Genomic DNA, 20653 nt, shown 5'->3' on the forward strand with positions numbered 1-20653 from the left:
GGTGACTCATTGAAAAGGTGACATTTGAACAAGGACTTGAAGGAAGTGAGGGAGGGAGTGATGCAGATATCTGAGAAACAGCATTAAAGGTAGAGAGAACAGCCTGTGCAAAGGCCCTGAGGTAGGAAAATGCCTGGTGTGTTTAATAAAAGGGGTTATTGCAATGATCTAGCTTCAGTTTCTTCCCATCCAAGGGGAGCTGGGGAGAGGGACAGGAAGCCTCAGGGGTCGATCCTACTGAGCTGGTCAGGATATGGGCTTCAGTCCTGGGACCTGGGGAACACCACTCTGTTCCATGAGAGAACTGAGCCCCAGTGTTCTCCCTCCCCCAGGCGAGACACCCCTTGCCTTGGCAGCATGTACCAACCAGCCCGAGATCGTGCAGCTGCTGATGGAGAACGAGCAGACAGACATCACCTCGCAGGACTCACGGGGCAACAACATCCTACATGCGCTGGTGACGGTGGCCGAAGACTTTAAGACACAGAATGACTTCGTTAAGCGCATGTATGACATGATCTTGCTGAGGAGTGGCAACTGGGAGCTGGAGACCATGCGCAACAATGACGGCCTCACCCCGCTGCAGCTGGCCGCCAAGATGGGCAAGGCCGAGGTGGGGCTTGGGGGCAGGTGGGAGGGTAGGAGGCACTCTACCATCCGCCAGCCTGGGGCCCCGTAGGCCACACCTTGGCAGGGGAACTTCTTAGGTTCGGAAGTACAATTGTGGCCCGAGCTGGGTTCGTTCTGATGACCACCCAGAGCCACTGAGATGCAGTGCGCGGGCCCACCCTCTGGAGTTCAGTCCCTCATACTCCATGCTTCTTCTATCTCCTGCTCTGGGAGCCCCCTCTCTGGGGCCAGCGTGGGGGAGCCTCAAGGCTGTAGGACACAATATCAGATGCCTGTGGCTGAGGATTCCTGGGTGGCAGGTGCTGAGTGTGGCTGAGTGTCTGACCCTTGGGGGCCTTCAGCCTCTCAGGAGGACGGGAGCCCCAGAATGGCTGCTCTGGGTCCAGAGCCAATGGGCTGCTAGTCCCGCTCTGGAGACATCCCAGCCTGTCCCTCAGGTTGAAACTCAGAGCCAAGAGCCCAGCAGAGCACGTGACTGCTCTGGCCTTTGTGCTCGTGATGCGGCCGTGAAACTCGAGGCTTGCCCGGGAGCCTTGGTGGAGCCCCGAGCTGGGGCGGGCTCACATCTCCTGGTGCCTGGAGCCACGCTTGGTCTGAGATCAAGGTGGGGGGTGGGGAGCGGGTGCCCCGAGGGCCGTGGGTCCTGGTGCAGTGGTCAGGGCTGGTCCCACAAGGGACCTTTTCATTGTCTTGTTGGGGGAGGAGGGAATGGAGAACAGCTTTGACAAAGGAGGAATTGTGTCTTTCCCCCCTCTCCCCTTCCCTCCCACCCCCCCCGCTTCCTCTGTTTCTGTGCTTAAGACACAGACACTGACTTTGGGGAGACCTGTCCTGTCCCTAGTGAAGCAGGGGTCTCTCGGGGGTGAGGACGACGGAGCCCCAACACACTAGGGCGTCTGCATGCACGACTCCGGGGACCAGGTTCAGTGACGCAGATCCATTTTATTGTGAAACTACAGGGGTATATATAGCATGAGGGGACCTATCAGAGGGAGACACGTTGCTATAGGCAACCAATGGCTGAAAGTCTGGGGCACTGTGCATGTGGCTCTAGGAGTTAGTTCAGGCGGGTTGCTACTTCCTGGTGTGCCGAGGAAGCATGTCATGGTGGAGTGTGCTCACACCATTGCATCAGCCACAGCGCTGAGACATACTTCCCGAGCTCTACTACACCTAGGAGCTCTCTGCCTGGGCTGTGCAGACAAGGCTCCCGCGTGAGATGAGATGGGAACCCCACTGTCTCACGTGAGATCAGGGCTCTGACACTGTCCTCTTTAACAGGTCCCTCCTCCTGGGCCTTGGGTTGGTGCCTTGGGAAGCCCTGGCCCCCAGGGTACTAGGGTACCCCTAAAACTCAGCTTTTGGGGAGTAGTGAGCTGGAGAGCAGGCTACCCATCTGGCCTGCCCTTTGGAACCACCCAGGAAGCTTTACAAGCTACAGATGCCTGGGCTTCCTCCAGAGATTTGGATTGAGTCAGTCAGCAGTGTGGGACTATGTATGTATTTGTTTATTTACTAGAGGCCTGATGCACGAAATTCATGCAAGAGTAGGCCTTCCTTCCCCCGGCTGTGGGCACCAGCTTCCTTCCGGCACCTGGGACCCGGGCTTCCCTGGTAGAGGGAGGCCCTGCCCACCTGCTGCACCCCTTGGGTCAGTGGCCTGGGCCTCCCTCTGTGGGCGATCATGGGGCAATGGCCAGGCCCCCAACCAATCATATTGCGCCTGCCTTGGCTGGCCTGGCGCCAGTGGGTGTCATAGTGTGGTCCCGGATGGTTGTCTGGATGGTCGATTTGCATATTATGCTTTTATTATATAGGTTTTTGGAGAGAGTGGGAGGGGGAGAGACAGAGAGAGAGAAACATCAATGTGAGAGAGACACATTGATTGGGAGCCTCCCAACCGGGCCAGGGATTGAGCCTGCAACTGAGGTATGTGCCCTCGACCGGAATCGAACCCGGGACCCTTCAGTCCTCAGGCCGATGCTCTATCCACTGAGCTAAACCAGCCAGGGTGGAGTGGGACTTTTTAATGTTCCCCAGTGACCTAATATGCAGCAGAGTTTGAGGATCACTGACTTAGAGGGGGTACCCCGCCTTTCTGTAAGGCTGGTGTCTTGCATCTCCATGTGTCTGACCAGAGCAGAGAGCCTCAGCTGGCAGGTCTTGATTGAGGGTGGGATGGGGAAGCTGGAAAAACTTCTCGTTTCTTCTCAGATCCAGGCCAAACAGAAATTATCTCTCATAATTGTCAGTTCTCAGATTCTTCACTGAACTGGGTTTTAAGAGCCTCTTTCTGGCTCTCTGGGCCCCAAGCTCCATCCTGTGGCTGACAGTTGTCCCACTTCCTGTCCCCAGATCCTGAAGTACATCCTCAGTCGTGAGATCAAGGAGAAGCGACTCCGGAGCTTGTCCAGGAAGTTCACCGACTGGGCATATGGGCCCGTATCATCCTCGCTCTATGACCTCACCAACGTAGATACCACAACAGACAACTCGGTGCTGGAAATCATTGTCTACAATACCAACATTGATGTGGGTCTCCCAGGGGGCTGGGGAAGGGCATGGGGGGAGGGTGGGCTCTGGGCACACTGGGAAGACCAGTAGCTGGACATGTCTGCAATCCCCCACTTCTTTACCTTATGGACAGAATTGGCACAATATGGCAGGGCCTGTGTGGGGTTCACTTGTTCCCAGGGTTCCTTGGGTGAGGGTTTCCTGGCCCCAGAATCCTGGGCAGTGTGGATATGGTGGTGGGAGTAGGGAGGTTGGTGTTGATCTTCTCCTCCACCACCCTACTCATTCTCTATGGCCGTGCTTAGAATTCCTTTTTCCCCCAAACCTGGCCCCAAGTGAGGGACAGGGAGTGCATGGTTGCAGCAATCAGGGAGGCCTCCCTGGAGGAGGCAAGAAGGGGCGGTGAGGGGAAGAGAGAGGATCAGCAGTGAGAAGTTTTTGGCTTTGGGGGGACATGAAGCAGCAGACTGGATCTTCACTCTTTACATTTTATCAAGAATCATGCTTCCCAGAGCTTGCCTTGTCTGGGTTCTTCATGGACCTTCCAGGCAGCCTAGAGGGCAGGGCAGTTTGATTGATGTCAGTTGTATAGATGAGGAGGTGCAGGACCAGAGAGGCTCGGGAGCTTTCCTAAGGTTACACAGTGAAGAGGGGCTAAGTTGGAGCCAGACCCCCAGTCACACTCCTTCTCCCTCCCAGCCCTTGCTTCCCACGGAGCAGCAGGTGCTCCTGCTGGGAGCCCAGCTCCTGTGGCATTTGGCTGCCGCCTGGGCCCACTGGCAAGGAGCCCCGGGAGCTGGAAATTACTCTCCTGACATTTCCTGCCGAACCAGCCCATTGGACGTAATGACTGCCCCCTGCAGGGCAGCGCTGTCTCAGCACTTCCTTTGAAATGGGGGCCTTTGACTGTGGTTCCTCTCCCCGCCTCCGTGGTGACGGTGGTGTGTACCCCCAGAACCGGCACGAGATGCTGACCCTGGAGCCCCTGCACACGCTGCTGCGTATAAAGTGGAAGAAGTTTGCCAAGTACATGTTCTTCCTGTCCTTCTTCTTTTATTTCTTCTACAACATCACCCTGACGCTCATCTCTTACTACCGACCCCGGGAGGAGGAGGTACGTGGGCCCCTTGATCAGGGGTGGGGTGGGTAATGGGGTGGTCAGGGCTGCAGGAGCTTGGAGCCGTCCTGTGTGCAGATGGGGAAACGGAGGCTCAGAGAGACCGAGATTTTCCTCGGCTTCCCTAATTGTTGTCCCTCACGTTTCTAGGGAACCGAATATGTCTCCGGAGCTTAGCTGGGCTAAGCCCCAGGTGCTCAGCCTCAGGCTGACCCATGTTGGGAGGAGAACTAGAGAATTAGGAGACCCAGAGCCCAGGCTCTGTCTAAATCTAGAGCTAATTGTGTGTTTCTGATGTGAGGGCCACAGGATATGGGAGTGGGACAGTGAGGGGGCCTTAGTTTCCATGCATTTCCCGGGCACAGAGTTTCAGCTTTATTTGAGGACTGTGATGAGATCCTGTGAGTGTCCTGTGAGTGAATATGGATGGTTCCTGTAAGGAGGCCTGAGGGCTGTTAGCATGTTCCTGTGGAGATCTGGATTCCCAGCGTGGGTGGGGAAGGCAGGGGTGGGGGCTGCCATTCCTCCTCTAGCCCTGTACAGAGATCGGGCTCCCTGCTGGCTTCTGGCCCAGGCTGAGGGTTCTGCAAGGTCCCTCCAGAGCCGGCACTACCCCTGCCCTCCTCACCCCCCATCCTGCACCATCCATTCCTCCCCTTCTTCTCAGGCCCTGCCGCACCCCCTGGCCCTGACGCACAAGATGGGGTGGCTGCAGCTCCTGGGGAGGATGTTCGTGCTCATCTGGGCCATGTGCATTTCTGTGAAGGAGGTGAGTGGGCCGCTAGACCCTCCGGACTGGCCTGCGATGCAGGCAGGTGACAGCAGGCTTGGTTTTGATCCCACCCTGCTCGGCCATTACTGCTGGGGGCTCTGGGGAGCCATTCCCCTTCTAAGCTTCAGATTTCTTAGTTACAAAGTGGAAATAAATAAGCAGGTCTATCTTACCTACTTCATCTAAGTACCCCTCCATCCATCTGTCCTTCTATTTGCCATTTATCCACCCATCCCAGCCACTCAGTAACCCATCTTCCTCTCCTCTCTGTCCGCCCATTCAATCACCTGCCCTCTCTCAGCGACCCAGCCACTCATTCATCCATCTGAATACCCATTCATCCTTACCCTCATCCTTCCATCCTTCCATCTATTTATCAGTTGATCACTTGATTGGTCCATCCATCCATCCATCCATCCATCCATCCATCCATCCAATGAGTCAACAGGTAGATTTGGAACATCATCTCATGTGGGGCCCTGGGGGAGGTGGTAAGGAGGGAAAGTTGTCCTCTTTGAGCTCACAGTCCGGTAGGGGATTTCAGAGGGACCAAACTTCTAGACTTTGCGATAGACTGTGAAAAGGCCCTCCATTGGGTTCAGACCAGTGCTCAGAGGAAAAGAGATGACCTTTACTGGGGGCAGGGGAAGGAGGGAAGGCTTGAGTGCAGAGATGGCACTTACCGTGGTAGGAGTGGGCCTGAGGACATGGGGGAGAAGGCCATTACTGAGCGGGCGTGGGGAACAGTATGAACTAAGGCTCCAAGGTGGAAGCTAGACTATACAGGGGCGGGCAAATGTAGGACCACAGTTGTGAGTACTTGAAACACAGCTGATTCTTGTATCATTATTTATTGATTATTGTATTCTTTATTATTATTCTCCTACTTTTGCCATCCCTGTATTTGGGGGATGGCAGGTAGCTACATGTTGTGCTGCCTTGCAGGTTCTGGGGTGAGCGTGAGGGTGAGGGTGAGAGTGAGAGATACACAAAGATCGGAGGAGCCTGCACCTGGGCTCACCTGTCCTCCAGCCACAGGGCCCCTCAGTAGCCCCCACCTGGGCTCTGGCTGGGCCTTCACACACTGAGTCTCAGTCCTGGGGAGACACCCCCTTCCTCAGACCCCCCACTGAGAGGCAGGAGGAGGCTGAAGCCTTTCTTTGCTTTCTGGCCTCAGGGCATCGCGATCTTCCTGCTGAGACCCTCAGATCTGCAGTCCATCCTCTCGGATGCCTGGTTTCACTTTGTCTTGTAAGTAGGTCCGTCCCCTCCGTCGCCACCTCACAGGCAGGGCTGAGGTCCTATCTGGTGGTTGCTGTGTCCCTCTGAAACAATTGCCCTACTGTGCCACCCTGTCCCAGCCATTCTGCTATACCCCCGTGGTGAGGGGCCGCCTCTCTCACTTCTGGTAAGAGAGACACATAGATGCCCAGAGAGAGGCCCAGAAAACAAGAGGACAGTGCCCATCATCTGGCTGCAGAGATGGTGACTCCACCCTGCCACAGAGCCCCAGGCGGCAGGCAGCTGGGAGACGCTCAGCCCTGCTGTTTACCTTCTTGTGGAGGCTTCCAGCCCAGTGCCTCCAAGTTGCATGGGGCCTAGACGTACCATCTTGTACCCTGGCAGATGGGAGCTGGAAAGTATTTGAGGATCATTGAGTCTCACCTGCTGGTATGGAAACTGAGGCCCAGAGCAGGGAAGTGAGTCCCTCACAGTCACTCGGAAGCCAGTCCCAGCTTCTCCATCATCTTCTCCTCATGCCAGTGCAGGCTTGGCTACCATTGGGCTCTTGCCAGAAAGCCTAGCCCAGACCTGTCTGAAGGAGGTCGTGTGCGGCTGACCTCAGAGGTCCTGTCTCTGATTGAGCAGAGGCTGATTAAACCTGCAGCGAGCATTGAAGAATGTTGGCTTCCTCACTGCGCGGATGCCCCTGAAGTTCCTGCTCTGAGTTCTTCGGGACGGTGGGTCTATAGGACCTGGAAGCTTGGCCCGATGTTTCCAACTGCCTAGGTGTTTCATTCAGGATGTACCTGCCTGCCAGAGGCGTGAACCGGATTCTCCATCCCTGTGGGCAGGTGGGGCCCCCAGACACTGCAGTGAAGGATGGCCGGGGGGCGGCGCTGCCCCCCCCACCCCCATGCAAGTCACATGAGAGTTTGTCCCCTTTGGAAAGTATGGTGATTCCAGAGAAAAACCATTTAGGCAGCCAATGGTGCCAGTGCAGACAAAAGGCACCAGTGCATGGCCATGCTTTTCTGCTTGTTGGTTGTTTTGTTAGCGTAGGCAAAGGTGTGGATGTGCTTCCTCCCTTCAGCGCCAAAGGCACCACCCATCACCCAAACACTTGCTTTTCACTGCACGAGAAAAACAAGGCTGCCCGTGTCCTAGCTTTAACCGGTCATTTTCCAACGGTGCGGACTGATGTTCTAAGCGAGAGAAGGCTTTTACCCAGATGTCCGAGTTACTGATGGTGCACACTGCTTAGGAGTGGGCTTTGCTCTTGTACATTTGGGATATGTGATGCTTCAAACATTTTACGTTGTGGGACAATACACATAGCATAAAAGTTACCACCTTAACCATTTTTGAGTGACCACACGCTGTGCAGCCAATCTCTAGATTTCTTTTCATCTGGCAAAACTGACACTACACGCATTAAACAACAGCTCCCCATTGCCCTCCCCCAGTCCTTGGTGACCTCCATTCTACTTTCTGTCTCTATGGATGTGACCACCCTAAGGACATCGTATCAGTGAAATCACACAGTATTTATTTTTTTGTGACTGGCTTATTTCACTTAGCATAATCATCTCCAGGTTGGTCCATGCTGTTAAAGAAAAAAAAAAAAGTAGGTTTGAGGATACGTTTGTTATGATTGGCTTATAAGTATAGATGTTGTCAGCTTTTATCATTTTGATTATAAATGCAATTATCCATTGCACCCTTTCGCTATGAATCTGTGTGAGGATCATAGAGGGGTTTAACAAAGAAATCATGTGGTGGTTTCGACACGTACAGCCTCCGGGGCTGCTCTCCAGGTCTTCTGAACCAGGGTCTGGTGGGGCCTGGGGGATCTGTGCTTTTAAAAGTCCGTCGCTCCAGCCCCCGCTGGCCCCACACTGCCCAGTCTGACGGGTCTGGGCAGCCTTATCCATCTCCTCAGCATCAGCCCCCAGGGTGCCGGTTCAGGGTTTAAAGGGAGGTGGGGGGGTTGCCTACCTGCCCTGATGCTGAGCAGTAAGTAAGGCCCTTGTCTCCTGTGTCTCCTGAACAGTTTTGTCCAGGCTGTGCTTGTGATACTGTCTGTCTTCTTGTACTTGTTTGCCTACAAAGAGTACCTTGCCTGCCTCGTGCTGGCCATGGCCCTGGGCTGGGCGAACATGCTCTACTACACGCGGGGGTTCCAGTCCATGGGCATGTACAGCGTCATGATCCAGAAGGTTCGTCTGGGGCCTCCGAGGGTCAGAGATGTGCAGGCTGGGAGGGCCCTCAGAGGATGGTCGCTCCTCAGATGGGGACACTGAGGCCTAGAGAGCAAAGGGGGCTTGCCCACGGGCAGACTGCTGCTCTCTATTCTGGATGCCACCGTCTCCATTTGCCTTTGGTCAGCTGTAAGTGTCCAGATCCTAAAACGCCTGGGCTTGCTGGGCATTGAGAAGGGATGCACTTTGGGAAGGAATGTGCTCAGCTCCAGGCAGGGGTGTGCTGGTAAGTATTTAACAGCTGGCTCTCTGGGAGACACACACACACACAGACACACAGACACACACACATACACACACAGACACATACACAGACACATACACACACAGACACACAGACACATACACACATACACACACAGACACATACACACACAGAGAGACACACATACACATACACACACAGACACACACACAGACACATACACACACAGATACATATACACACACAGACACATACAGACACATACACAGACACATACACACACAGAGAGACACACAGACACATACACACACAGACACACACACGCAGATACATAGATGTTTATTATAAAATTTACTATTTAAAGGCTGTAGTACACAGTTTCCTTCCTAATAAAACATACAATACTCTCTATAGTAAATTCCACATAGCTAGTTGAGTCTCACTGAGTAGTTGTTGATTTTTGTTGAACGCCTCTATCTGTTGCTAACCAATGGTTTCAACTGACAAACGAGTGTTCTTCCAACACAAGTGTTGGTTGATATTTTTCTTTAAGGGATAACACGAAGGTGAAAATGAAGACATGGCGGAACTTCAGTTGTTTGTCAATGATGTGAGCCACTTCTTTGCTGAGTTGGATAATAGTGTTCAAATACTAGAAGACGATTTCATTATCATTGTCTTATTCCCAATGTGGCAGCTCCAGATAGGACACGTTTTTAAGTTTAATTTGCTTTAACATTTTCTCCATTGCTGTCTTACATCTAGATCTAGGCAATCAACAAAACAATGGGTCAATCTCTGATTTATAGCATTTACCAATTTCTTTAAAAAATATATTTTTATTGATTTTAGAGAGAGGAAGGGAGAGGGAGAGAGGCATAGAAATATCAATGATGAGAGAGAATCATTGATCCGCTGCCTCCCACACACAATCGAGACTACAACCTGGACATGTGCCATGACCAGGGATCGAATCATGACTTCCTAGTTCATGAGTCGATGTGAAACCACTGAGCAACACCGGCCGGGCACATTTACCAATTTCTATGGTATAACTACTCCCACCCTAGCGGTTCCAGCTACCAACATGACCTCTTTGAACACGGAGCTGGGAAGAGATGCACAGTAACACTACTAATAGTATTTCCACCATATAGCTACAATAGATGTAAATAACCCTGAGAGCATAAATAACTCTAAAATGTAGTAAAATAACTAAGAAGTGATGAGTTTTGACTATTATCTCTATTTTTCATATAATATATTTACTTATAAGTTGATATGATTTAATTTGTATTAGTGGCCATGTTTAACAACCAGCTCACACAATTCAGGAAATGGTAGTAGTCAGCTCTGGTGAGCTGGTATGAGCTGGCTCCAGCACACCACTGCCCCAGGAAGAGGGAGGATCCCAGATGCGAGACTGTGAAGAGAGGTGCTCATGGACAGGGCGAATCCGCAGGGACAGAGGCCGACTGTCTTCCAGGAGGGAGCGGGGAGGAGGGAGGAGAGCAGGAGCAGGAGGCTTCTTGGAGAAGGTGGGGTCCACAGCTGAGCTTTGGAGCACCAGGGGGACGTGGCCAAGGGCAACGGAGAACGGCCTGAGTTGAGGCCATGGTTAGGGTGGGAGCCTGGGAGAGCGTGGGAAGCCGCGAGATCGGTGTACGGTTATTCCGTCCTCAGCTCTTACCTCAAATCATTCTTTTTTCTTTGTAGGTCATTTTGCATGATGTTCTGAAGTTCTTGTTTGTATATATCGTGTTCTTACTCGGATTCGGAGTAGGTAATCGATTTATAAATAATAGTAACTCCCACTTTTGTAAAGCACTTTATACAGATGTCAGAATGACAGAGCACATAGCAGCCTCAGCAGCAAGTACATCAGCTACCAACAGAGCCTGCTGTGCTTAGCATTTTCCAGTCATCATCTTCTTACTTCTCCCGCATCTCAGTCAAGGGGGAATCGTCATCCCTGATCATAAGGCGACTGAGGCTTAGACTCTAGGATTCGACCAGGCCCGTTACTCTTACCCATCCCCACTGTGGGGTATGCCTCCCACTTTCACATCCACCCATGTGACCCTCACAGCCTGAGAGAGGCCGGGCAGGTGTTTTGGGCCCCATTTTACAGATGGGGAAATGAACTCACAGAATCACAGGCCTTTGAAAACTAGGAGGGAAGTAATGAACTAAGGTAATCCCCGTTGGCCCTCCATTATGTTATCTCAGGGTTCGCTTCAGACAGACCTGGGAGGGCCTTTGGTCTGCTGGGGACCAGGGATGGGGAGCCTCCTCTTAAAACCTCTCCTTCTACAACAGATGGGAACAGCACAACCTGGTCCTATGGCTGACCTCTGCATGGGGAGATGAGGTTTTATGTTTCCATGCCGTTTTTTCCTCCCAGTGGTCATTGGCATTTGAAGTTAAGCATCTGTTTTCATCTGCCTGATACCCTTTCTGTGTCATAATTTGCCTATTTATTTGATCTTTCATTATCTTGTTTATTCATTCATCTATTTACTCACTCATTAATTTGACCATCCACCCACCCACCCACCCACCCACCCACCCAGCCATCCAGCCAGCAAAGAGCCACTGCTGTAGTGTGTTGGAAAGAAGAGAAGAAGGGGCGTCAGGCTTTGGCCAGGAGAATCTCACTACAGAGCATTGGGAGGACACTCAGGACCTCACAGTCTGGGGGAGATGACCTGGGCTACAGGAAGTCGGGAGCTCAAATCCTGGATGGGGAGCCAGGGCCACACAGAGATTATAATTAGCAACTCTGCAAGGCTGTGAGCGATCAAGGGCCGGACGGTAGGGCAAAGGAGGCACAGAAGGGTATGGGCTTTGTTAGGCAAGAAGGGCTTTCTGCAGCGAATTAGCCTGATGAGGCTTCTGGAAGAGCTGGGGCTGGAGATGGAACTGAAAGAGCCAGAGGAAGCCGGCAGGAGGCAGGCCTGCCGTGTGTGGGGGCGTGTGTGTACCTGCAAGTAGGCATGAGCTTGTTGGGTAATTAACCAGGCCCAGAGGCTGACGAGAGCACCCTGTGATGTCCTCCCAGCCCTGGCCTCGCTGATTGAGAAGTGTCCCAAGGACCACAAGGACTGCAGCTCCTATGGCAGCTTCAGCGATGCTGTGCTGGAACTCTTCAAACTCACCATAGGCCTGGGTGACCTGAACATCCAGCAGAACTCCAAGTACCCCATCCTCTTCCTGTTCCTGCTCATCACCTACGTCATCCTCACCTTCGTCCTCCTCCTCAACATGCTCATCGCCCTCATGGGAGAGACGGTTGAGAACGTCTCCAAGGAGAGTGAGCGCATCTGGCGCCTGCAGGTGAGCCTGGTGGAGACCCTGGTGTGGGAGCCTTCACGGGGACTCAGTTCACTACATGCTATTGGCCATCAGCACTTGGTGGACCTGGGGCGGGGCCTGGGAATCTGCATAAGGTCCCTGTGCTTGGCCAGGTTTGAGGAAGCATTTGCCTAGGTTCCTTGAGTATAGGGTCAACGGCAGGTGTGAGAGCAACTCAGGCTTATGGGGGTGCTCGGCTCAGAGTCATGGTGTGATATGTGGATGTTGAAATGTGACCTTAGGTTACATCAAGAGGAGTATAAGGGTATAGCACAATGGAGGTGTCAATTCTGCTCTCCTCCATCCTGGCCTCAACAGTCCTCACCTACGGTGGGCCTTCCATGCTGAGGACACCACTACAGTAATGGCCAGAGGTGGTGAGCAGGCTTTGCAGAGGCCGGGAAACCATGCCTTACAAGAAATGGCACTGAAGCTAGGCTTGACGAAGGTGATATCTCTTCAGGTACCTGCAGAGCTACTTTTGAAAGAGGGAGCAACTTCCCTCTATGACCCCAGAAGGCAGAACTGAAGTATATGGGGCAACTACAAGAAAAAAAAAGCTTTGATTTGACGCAAGGAAATTTCTAGTGACTAGGGCCTTCTTAATAGGCTTGTCAATAATATTTAGGAGCGATTGGACAAATTGTTGCCAGGAAAACTGCCGAGGGGATTCCAAGCCCGGGATGGAAATGGGACCACGTGACGCTGGCACTTCCCGTCACTGTGGGACCCAGGATCCTAACACTTTCAGTTAGGAAGCGCCTGGACTTGCAGAAACATTGTTTATGCCATGTTTAAAGCAATTTGGACATCTTCCCCAAGCTTTCTGGTTTTTCTTTTTCTTTTTTTTTTTTTTAAATTAAATCTTTATTGTTCAGATTATTACATTTGTTCCTCTTTTTTTTCCCACATAACTCCCCTCCTCCCAGTTCCCGCCCCACCCTCCGCCCTCACTCCCCACCCACTGTCCTCATCCATAGGTGCACGATTTTTGTCCAGTCTCTTCCCGCATCTCCCACACCCCTTTCCCCCCCAGGAATAGTCAGTCCATTCCCTTTCTATGTCCCTGATTCTATTATAATCAACAGTTCATTCTGTTCATCAGATTATTTATTCACTTGATTCTTAGATTCACTTGTTGATAGATGCATATTTGTTGTTCATAATTTGTATCTTTACCTTTTTCTTCCTCTTCCTCTTCTTAAAGGATACCTTTCAGCATTTCATAGAATACTGGTTTGGTGGTGATGAACTCTTTTAGCTTTTCCTTATCTGTGAAGCTCTTTATCTGACCTTCAATTCTGAATGATAGCTTTGCTGGATAAAGTAATCTTGGTTGTAGGTTCTTGGTATTCATCACTTTGAATATTTCTTGCCACTCCCTTCTGGCCTGCAAAGTTTCTGTTGAGAAATCAGCTGACAGTCATATGGGTATTCCCTTGTAGGTAACTGAGTTTCTTTCTCTTGCTGTTTTTAAGATTCTCTATCTTTTGCTCTTGGCATTTTAATTATGATGTGTCTTGGTGTGGTCCTCTTTGGATTCCTTTTGTTTGGGGTTCTCCGCGCTTCTTGGACCTGTAAGTCCATTTCTTTCACCAGGTGGGGGAAGTTTTCTGTCATTATTTCTTCAAATAGGTTTTCAATATCTTGCTCTCTCTCATCTTCTGGCACCCCTATAATTCTGATGTTGGTATGCTTGAAGCTGTCCCAGAGGCTCCTTACACTATCCTCGCATTTTTGGATTCTTTTTTCATTTTGCTTTTCCGGTTGGGTGTTTTTTGCTTCCTCGCATTTCAAATCATTGACTTGATTCTTGCGCTCCTCTGGTCTGCTGTCGGGAGTCTGTATAATATTCGTTATTTCAGTCCGTGTATGCTTAATTTCTAGTTGGTTCCCCAATATAAGATCGAGGGTCTCATTAGTTTTCTTGTAGATCTCATTAAGTTTATCGGCGGCTTCTAAACAGTTCTTGAGAGACCTTAAAAGTGTGGTTCTGAACTCTATATCTTCCATTGACAATTTTGTCCTGTTTCTTTGTCTCCGCATTTTGTTATGCTTCCTTGGTGCACCCCCTAGTGGTCTTTGTTCGCAGTCTTATAGTTAAATCTTGATTGTTGTAGCTAATTCCAGGGAGGGTTTGACCTCCAGGCCAAGTGGCTATGAGAATCAGCTGTGTCAGCAGTGAGAGAACTTCTGTCCTCTAGGAAGGTGCTAATCTAGCCTTTGCCTGAGGCTATCCGGCAAATGCCTGTGTGCAGGGCTTGGGCGGGGCGGGTCGAACAGGATCAACAGGGTGGGCCGGAGAGAGCAGCCATGGCGGCTCTCAGTCCTGTCTCCAGGGGCTCCGCCTCCCCGAGTCCCAGCACCTGCTGCAAAGCTCGGAGAGAAAGCTGCACTCGCTCTGACCGAAGCCAGACAGTCCCGCTTCTCCCGTTTGAGTCTGGGTCCCTAAAGACTCGCCCGGATCTGGAGCTCAGATTCTGCGACTCCCTCCCGATTGAAAACGCCAACCGCGCCCTCCGCCGCCAGCCCGCTCCGCGCACTCCGCACCTCAGAACTTGACTTCAGCACTGTGCCTCCTCTGAGTGTCCGCATGTGTTTCTCTTTCCTCCTAGTTGTAGGACTTCCACTCAGCCAGCGTTCCTGTGGTTCTGGGTGATGTCCCTTCCGCTTTTTGGTTTCACTCCTGAAGTAGTTGTTCAAAGCAGCAAACTCCGGCGCCAACCTATGCCGCCATCTTGGTTCTCCTCCAAGCTTTCTGGTTTTTCATTTTTGAATTCTGTAGATTAGCTGAACCTCAGGATCTATGCACTAAGCTTCCAGTGGGGTGGAGTGGGCTGTTTGGTGGTGTGTGCACGTGCACTTGTGTGTATACGTGCATGCACTTGTGGGTATGTACTTAGTGTGTATATGTATGCATGCACTTATGTGTATATGTACTTGTGTGTGTGTACTTTGTGTGCGTGCTTATGTATGCATGCACTTGTGTGTGATGTGTACATGTACTTGTGTGTGTGTACTTTGTGTGCGTGCTTATGTATGCATGCACTTATGTGTGATGTGTACATGTACTTGTGTGTGTGTACTTTGTGTGTACACAAAGTACAACTGTGCTCCTGGGCTGGCTCCTCAGCGACGTGCTTAGGCTGGTTTCTGTCCCCAGAGAGCCAGGACGATCTTGGAGTTTGAGAAGATGCTGCCAGAATGGCTGAGGAGCAGGTTCCGGACGGGGGAGCTGTGTAAAGTGGCAGAGGAAGATTTCCGGCTGTGTCTGCGGTAACAGAGGGAGAGGGCCCTTTGGGGTGGTCTTTGGTGGGTCAGGAGGCCGGGTGGTGAATGCTAGAGAAGCAGTGCTGCCCCTGCGTGCCGCCCACAGCCACGCTCTGTTCTGGACCCTCCCGAAGGCGAATGTGCCCTCCGGGGTCACTGGCCTGGGACGAGGCTTCCTGAGCTGCAGGAGGACAGGAAGGCTCTGCTGCCTCGGTCCCCTCTCTGTGGGGGTGGAGGGGCCCCCACAGCCTCTCCCTTTCCAGTGTCTGGTTTAGGGAAGGCTTTCCAAGGGGCACTCTGTCCTTCTGTCCACCCTGTGGCTTCAGTGACACTAGGGGACAGAGGCACACTGTCCCTGGCGATGGAAATGAGGCAGCTGCCTTTGACAAATACCACGTTTTTTGATTTTAAAAAAGTGCTTGCACCTGCCATGGCTGTCTTTCCTGCTCAGTCCACCTCTTCCCACCCCATCTGACTGCCTGACCCTGCAGACCACCTTCCTTTCTATTTCTCTGGCTGAGATAGCCCCCTGCCCCCCCGCCCCTGCCATCATTTCCGACTGTAATTGTCTCTGATTCTGACATATTCACTCTAGAGATGGCCTCTGAGTGTGAACTTTAGCCAAACCGCCGCCGCCAGTTGTGATCCAACACCGTAGACACTGCTCACTCTTTAGGGGTTCGAATCCCAACCACCTTCTAGTGCCACCTTAACAACTAGGGTTAACCTAGTCTATGCTTTTTATCCTCCCACCCTCGCATCCTCTCAGCTGGGGCCCTAATCCCCTCCCCCCTCCCTCCTCCTCTCCTCCCCTCCCTCCTTCCCCAGGAACCGCCCTCACCAGTCAGGCACACTGCTGCTGTCTGAAGAGGTCCCCGTGATGCCTCTCTGAGTTTTGGGGTCTCACACACTGGGAGGAGACTGAGCCCCGGAGGCCTGGGAAAATGGGGACTTGGGCAGGTTTCAAACCCTGATCCCTGGGACAGACAGAGGGGAGCTGTCTAGGACCCCCAAAGGCCATGCTATTTGTGTTTAATGAGGTGCAGTTGTGAAATAGTGCGAATGATTCTTACACTCGCAGGATCAACGAGGTGAAGTGGACTGAATGGAAAACACACGTCTCCTTCCTCAACGAAGATCCCGGGTCCGTGAGGCGGACAGGTAGGACGTGTGACAGCCATTCCTGCCTGACCATGCGACCTTGGGCAGACTGAGTCTGAGGGCCCTGATTTTCCCCATCTGTGAAATGGGAGGATTGAATTAAATTGGTTCTCAGGTCCCTTCCAATTCTGATGTTTTAGAACTCTAGTTGGAATAACTTCTAAAAATCAGGCAGCGGCAAACTGGGTGGTGCAGTGAGGCATGGAATTACCGACCTTGCAGACTGCTGTATTTCTAAAATAGTGTTTGTTTGTTTGTTTGTTTGTTTGTTTTAAAGCAGATTTCAACAAAATCCAAGATTCTTCCAGGAGCAACAGCAAAACCACCCTCAATGCGTTCGAAGAAATAGATGAGTTTCCGGAAACTTCAGTGTAGCAGCAGAATCCGGAACTGGTGTGCGCATGGGTGCTGCAGGCTGGTCTGGGACTGCGTGCTGAGGGCTTTGCCTCGTGATGGAGCCTGGCCCTGCCCGCCTGGAAGCAGAAAGCACCCTTGGGCTGAACTGAGAGGCGGTTGTCAGTGTTCTGCATGGAAAAGACCCTGGATTTTGTTACTTGGTGAAGAGTTTGTGTGGACGGATGGCCAGCAGTCCTGAACCTGGGGTTCCTGAAATCCCTGGGTTCACCAGCTGGTGACCAGGTCAGCTCGGCTGGGAGAGGAGCCGTAGGGAAGGGGCGGGGCCCGAGGAGCAGGACTTTCTTCCTGCCAACATGTCCTTGGGAGCCGCAGCCGCAGCCCACACATCCCTCCTCTTCCCTGCTGTGACTGGGGCTTCTGAATTGAAGGGACTCTTGGTCCCATCCCAGAACATACAGAGGACTGAGCAAGTCCAATCTCCTGGGGGAGGGGGGTGTGAGTTATGGAAATGCCCTTCCAGAACCTTCAGGGAACAGGAAACTACCCTTGGAATGAGTGCCCACTGGCACCCCAAGGCTCAAACTGTCTCAAAGTGAGAGACTTTTCGTAGTGTAATTAACACTGTTTATTATTATTATTATTATTATTATTATTATTATTTTATTTTCAAAAGAAAAAGGACATTTCAGTTTTAAATGAAAAACACTTCAGATGAAGTCCATGACTTTAAAAGTGGAGAAGTAGACGTGAGGATTTGTGACTGGATGGAAGTATTGTGTACTAGGCCTCAGGGTGGCGGGGGCAAAAACAAAAAGCTTTTCTTTGCGCGCACAAAGGTCCAGATGAGACGTGCACAGTGTGAGGCGGCCCCGGCACTTGCAGGGGACTCCGGAGCCAGCTGGACGCTGTGATGGGGCGAGAGAGCCTGGCTCTCCTCCTCGCCCCGGCCCTGCAGTAGTGCCCGCCTCCGAGCTGGGTCCCAGCTTCGTCCGAAACAGAAATAGCAGCTGATCTATTTATATGGCCTGACATCCCAGAGGTGACTCTCATACATCAGTGTTTCTCATCAGAGGAATTCAACAGAATACCTGAAACGCTCTGGCACTAAATATTCTTGTTAACTGTGAGTTTGGAAGCTGAGGAAAAGGTTGAGAAAGGCGCATTTGCCAAGATGAGTGGCTTGCTTTTAGAGCCTCATCCTGATTTCCTCCCCCTGAAATCACACGGAGCCAGTCTGGGGGCAGAAATGAAGTAGAGAGGGAAGAAATGTCCCAGATGTCTGGAGCCGCTCCGCCTCGGTTGTCTGGTAAAGGGATTCATGTGGGAATTGTTGAGGCGGAATGACAAGTATATTAACCACGAATTTAATTTGAAATGCCGCAAAAATGAATTTGGCCTTTAGGCCACATGGAAATTGGCTGGTTGACTTGAGGCCAATGGGGAAGTGCAAACCAAGCAGCCACTCTGGGCTGTTTCTCGGCTCTGGGCTGTTCTGTGTGCCAGCACCTGGGTGAGTGGAAACTTGGCCTTTGTGCCCCTGATGGGCCGGGTCAGGGAGAGATGGGATGGGTCAAGGATGCAGCCTGAGAGTCACACAATCTGCAGCAGCCCGTGCCCTTCCAGCTGACCCAGGCGCCAACCACGCTCTGCACCGCAGTGGTCAGACCAGGCTCAGGTGTGAGCAGGGACTAGGCATGTCCTCTGGGAAAGGGAAGGCCTGTCACGGAGGCGGGAGGAGCAGATGTGTGCCAGATGTGGGCAGCACTAGTGCCAAAGGTGGGAAATTTCAGGGGAAAGATTTTGGTTCCATTCAGTCCTACAGCTGTTCTAGATATTGGAGATGTTTAAGCGGAAGCTGGTTGAGGACCTATTAGGGATGATGTTAAAGATCACAGTCAGTTGAACTTTAAGGTCCTTTTAGCCTGCAGATCGGCATCCTGTACCTAGAGTTACCTGTTTACATACATCGAGAACAGATGTCTTGGTTTGAAGGGCAGCCATTTGGGTCCATGGCGCCGTGCTCTACACATTGGAGCTGGGAATTCCAGAATTGCTTTGACTCCCATATGCATGGATAAAGCCATTTCCATTTCTTGGGAGGTTAGGGAAGTAGAAATCAGTAATGAGATCTTTGTCTTCTCACGTGTACGGAAAGCTGTGGGGCTGGATAGAATTTGCTGTACTGGATAGTCATCCCCAGAAGGCGTTCAGCCTGGCTAGTCTGAGCCTAGATGGGTTTCTCAGGTGAAGGCAAGCAGTGGGCCAAAGAGCATCAGGTTAAAAGGACGAGTCCCCTTATTTTACACCTAAGACTAAAGCTCAGAAAGGAAAGCACACTTACTCATAGTCAGGCAGGAAGTCATAGCAGAGCTGTTGAAATTGGAGTGTTCAGATTTCTGGGCCACAAATGCCCCCCTGCACCATCATTTTAAAAAGCAGTTACTCAGTAAATTTGAGTCTGCCTTTGTGGTTGGCATATGTCAGCCGGCTATGGCTTCCTGCTCAGGTGATTCATATTGACGGTCTACATGGTCCCTATGATCTTATGACAGATTTGAAACTCAAGTGTGCACACAGATGTGCATAAAATAACACACACACACACACACACACATACACACACACACACACACCAGGCCACACTAAATCCGTGGGCATACACAAACAAACACACACCAGGCCACACTAAATCCATGGGCATATTAGGGCATGTTAAAACGCCATGATTTACATTTCAGCAATTTAAGGGGAAGGCATTTTCCAGGGATAGAATCTCCCACGCTCAGGTAATGATTTGAGCTGGAAATTTTCTTTTAGCTAAACTCTGCCTCAGGAAGAATCCATTATTCTAGACATCATGTGATGAATCTATTTGGAATAAAAATGGTGCTTACCTTCCTCCCTGGGGTGTGGGAGAAGGTATGCGAGGTTGTACTGTGAAGTCATTAAGCTCTTAGAAGGCTCCTGCCCGAGAGAGCCCAGTGTTATTGACGTTCCTTTCCTTCCTCAAGGCCCGGAGAGCTGTGTCCTGTTGCTTTGGGCGGGACCCAGGCAGCGGGGCCATCATCCTGGCCTGTAAGCCATACTTGATTTCTGCATTGGTTTACATGTTCTTTACTGTGATCTCGGTTCCAAATGCAGAATTATCATCTTGTTCTCATTGAATGTGCCTTATCCTTGTAAATTCTAATTTACATACTTGTTCTTAGTTTTGTGTGTGTGAGACTCGATGTTCAAGAAAGAAGTCATAAATAGAGTAAGAACATTTTAGTGTCCTTGAAGAAATGCTTTTATGATTTCTAATAAATATTTATTTTGCCTTGTTATAATTGTGTTTTCTTGTATTAAGGGTGCCAATATAAAGACCTACTAGGAATCCTGGAGTGTTACTCAACATGAGTGGATAAAGGGAAAGCCACCTCTTGGACCTGAAGCATTATTATTGGTCCCAGCTCAGGGACAGAGCCAGCACAATAACACAGGTCATCTTTGTACAGTGTTGACCTCTCAGAGTGCATTCACCTCCAGTACCCCATTGAAACCCCTCAACAACTCTGGAAGGAGTTTGAGTAAAATGAGACCCAGGAGTTGAATGACATGCCCAAGAAGTCACAGCCAGAAAACGTTGTGGTTCAGGACGTATGACCCCCAGGCTGTGTTCTACCCATCATGCCCTGCTGGCCCCCCCACTGGCTCTCAACTTATTTTGCAAGAATAGAAAACCATGGCTCCACCTGGAGACCAGAAAGTATAAATCTCTTCTTTCTACCTCACAGGACCTTTGTGAGGAG

General features: G+C 51.2%; 1 protein-coding gene across 8 annotated transcripts in view; it reads left to right on the forward strand.

The window, feature by feature from the left end:
* Positions 1-20188, forward strand: part of TRPV3 (transient receptor potential cation channel subfamily V member 3) — a 37691-nt gene extending 17503 nt beyond the window's left edge. The window contains exons 8-20 of one of the 8 annotated variants that reach the window (XR_004972959.1): positions 333-613; positions 2986-3162; positions 4100-4258; positions 4929-5030; positions 5335-5481; positions 6211-6284; positions 8308-8473; positions 10437-10503; positions 11782-12056; positions 15238-15350; positions 16426-16505; positions 16783-17144; positions 17699-20188. Coding sequence is in view for 7 of the 8 variants with exons in the window: in XM_036341323.1 (XP_036197216.1) it covers positions 333-613; positions 2986-3162; positions 4100-4258; positions 4929-5030; positions 5335-5481; positions 6211-6284; positions 8308-8473; positions 10437-10503; positions 11782-12056; positions 15238-15350; positions 16426-16505; positions 16783-16880 (1739 nt within the window). In the remaining variant the exon portion in view is untranslated. Of the gene's footprint in view, positions 1-332; positions 614-2985; positions 3163-4099; positions 4259-4928; positions 5031-5334; positions 5482-6210; positions 6285-8307; positions 8474-10436; positions 10504-11293; positions 12057-15207; positions 15351-16425; positions 16506-16782 lie in introns of those variants that run through there. The other 7 variants (XM_036341323.1, XM_036341324.1, XM_036341325.1 and 4 more) reach the window with 7 other exon arrangements.
* The last annotated feature ends 465 nt before the right edge of the window (positions 20189-20653 follow it).

Source organism: Myotis myotis, unplaced genomic scaffold (genome assembly GCF_014108235.1).
Source record: "Myotis myotis isolate mMyoMyo1 unplaced genomic scaffold, mMyoMyo1.p scaffold_m19_p_17, whole genome shotgun sequence".
Taxonomy (NCBI): Eukaryota; Metazoa; Chordata; class Mammalia; order Chiroptera; family Vespertilionidae; genus Myotis; species Myotis myotis.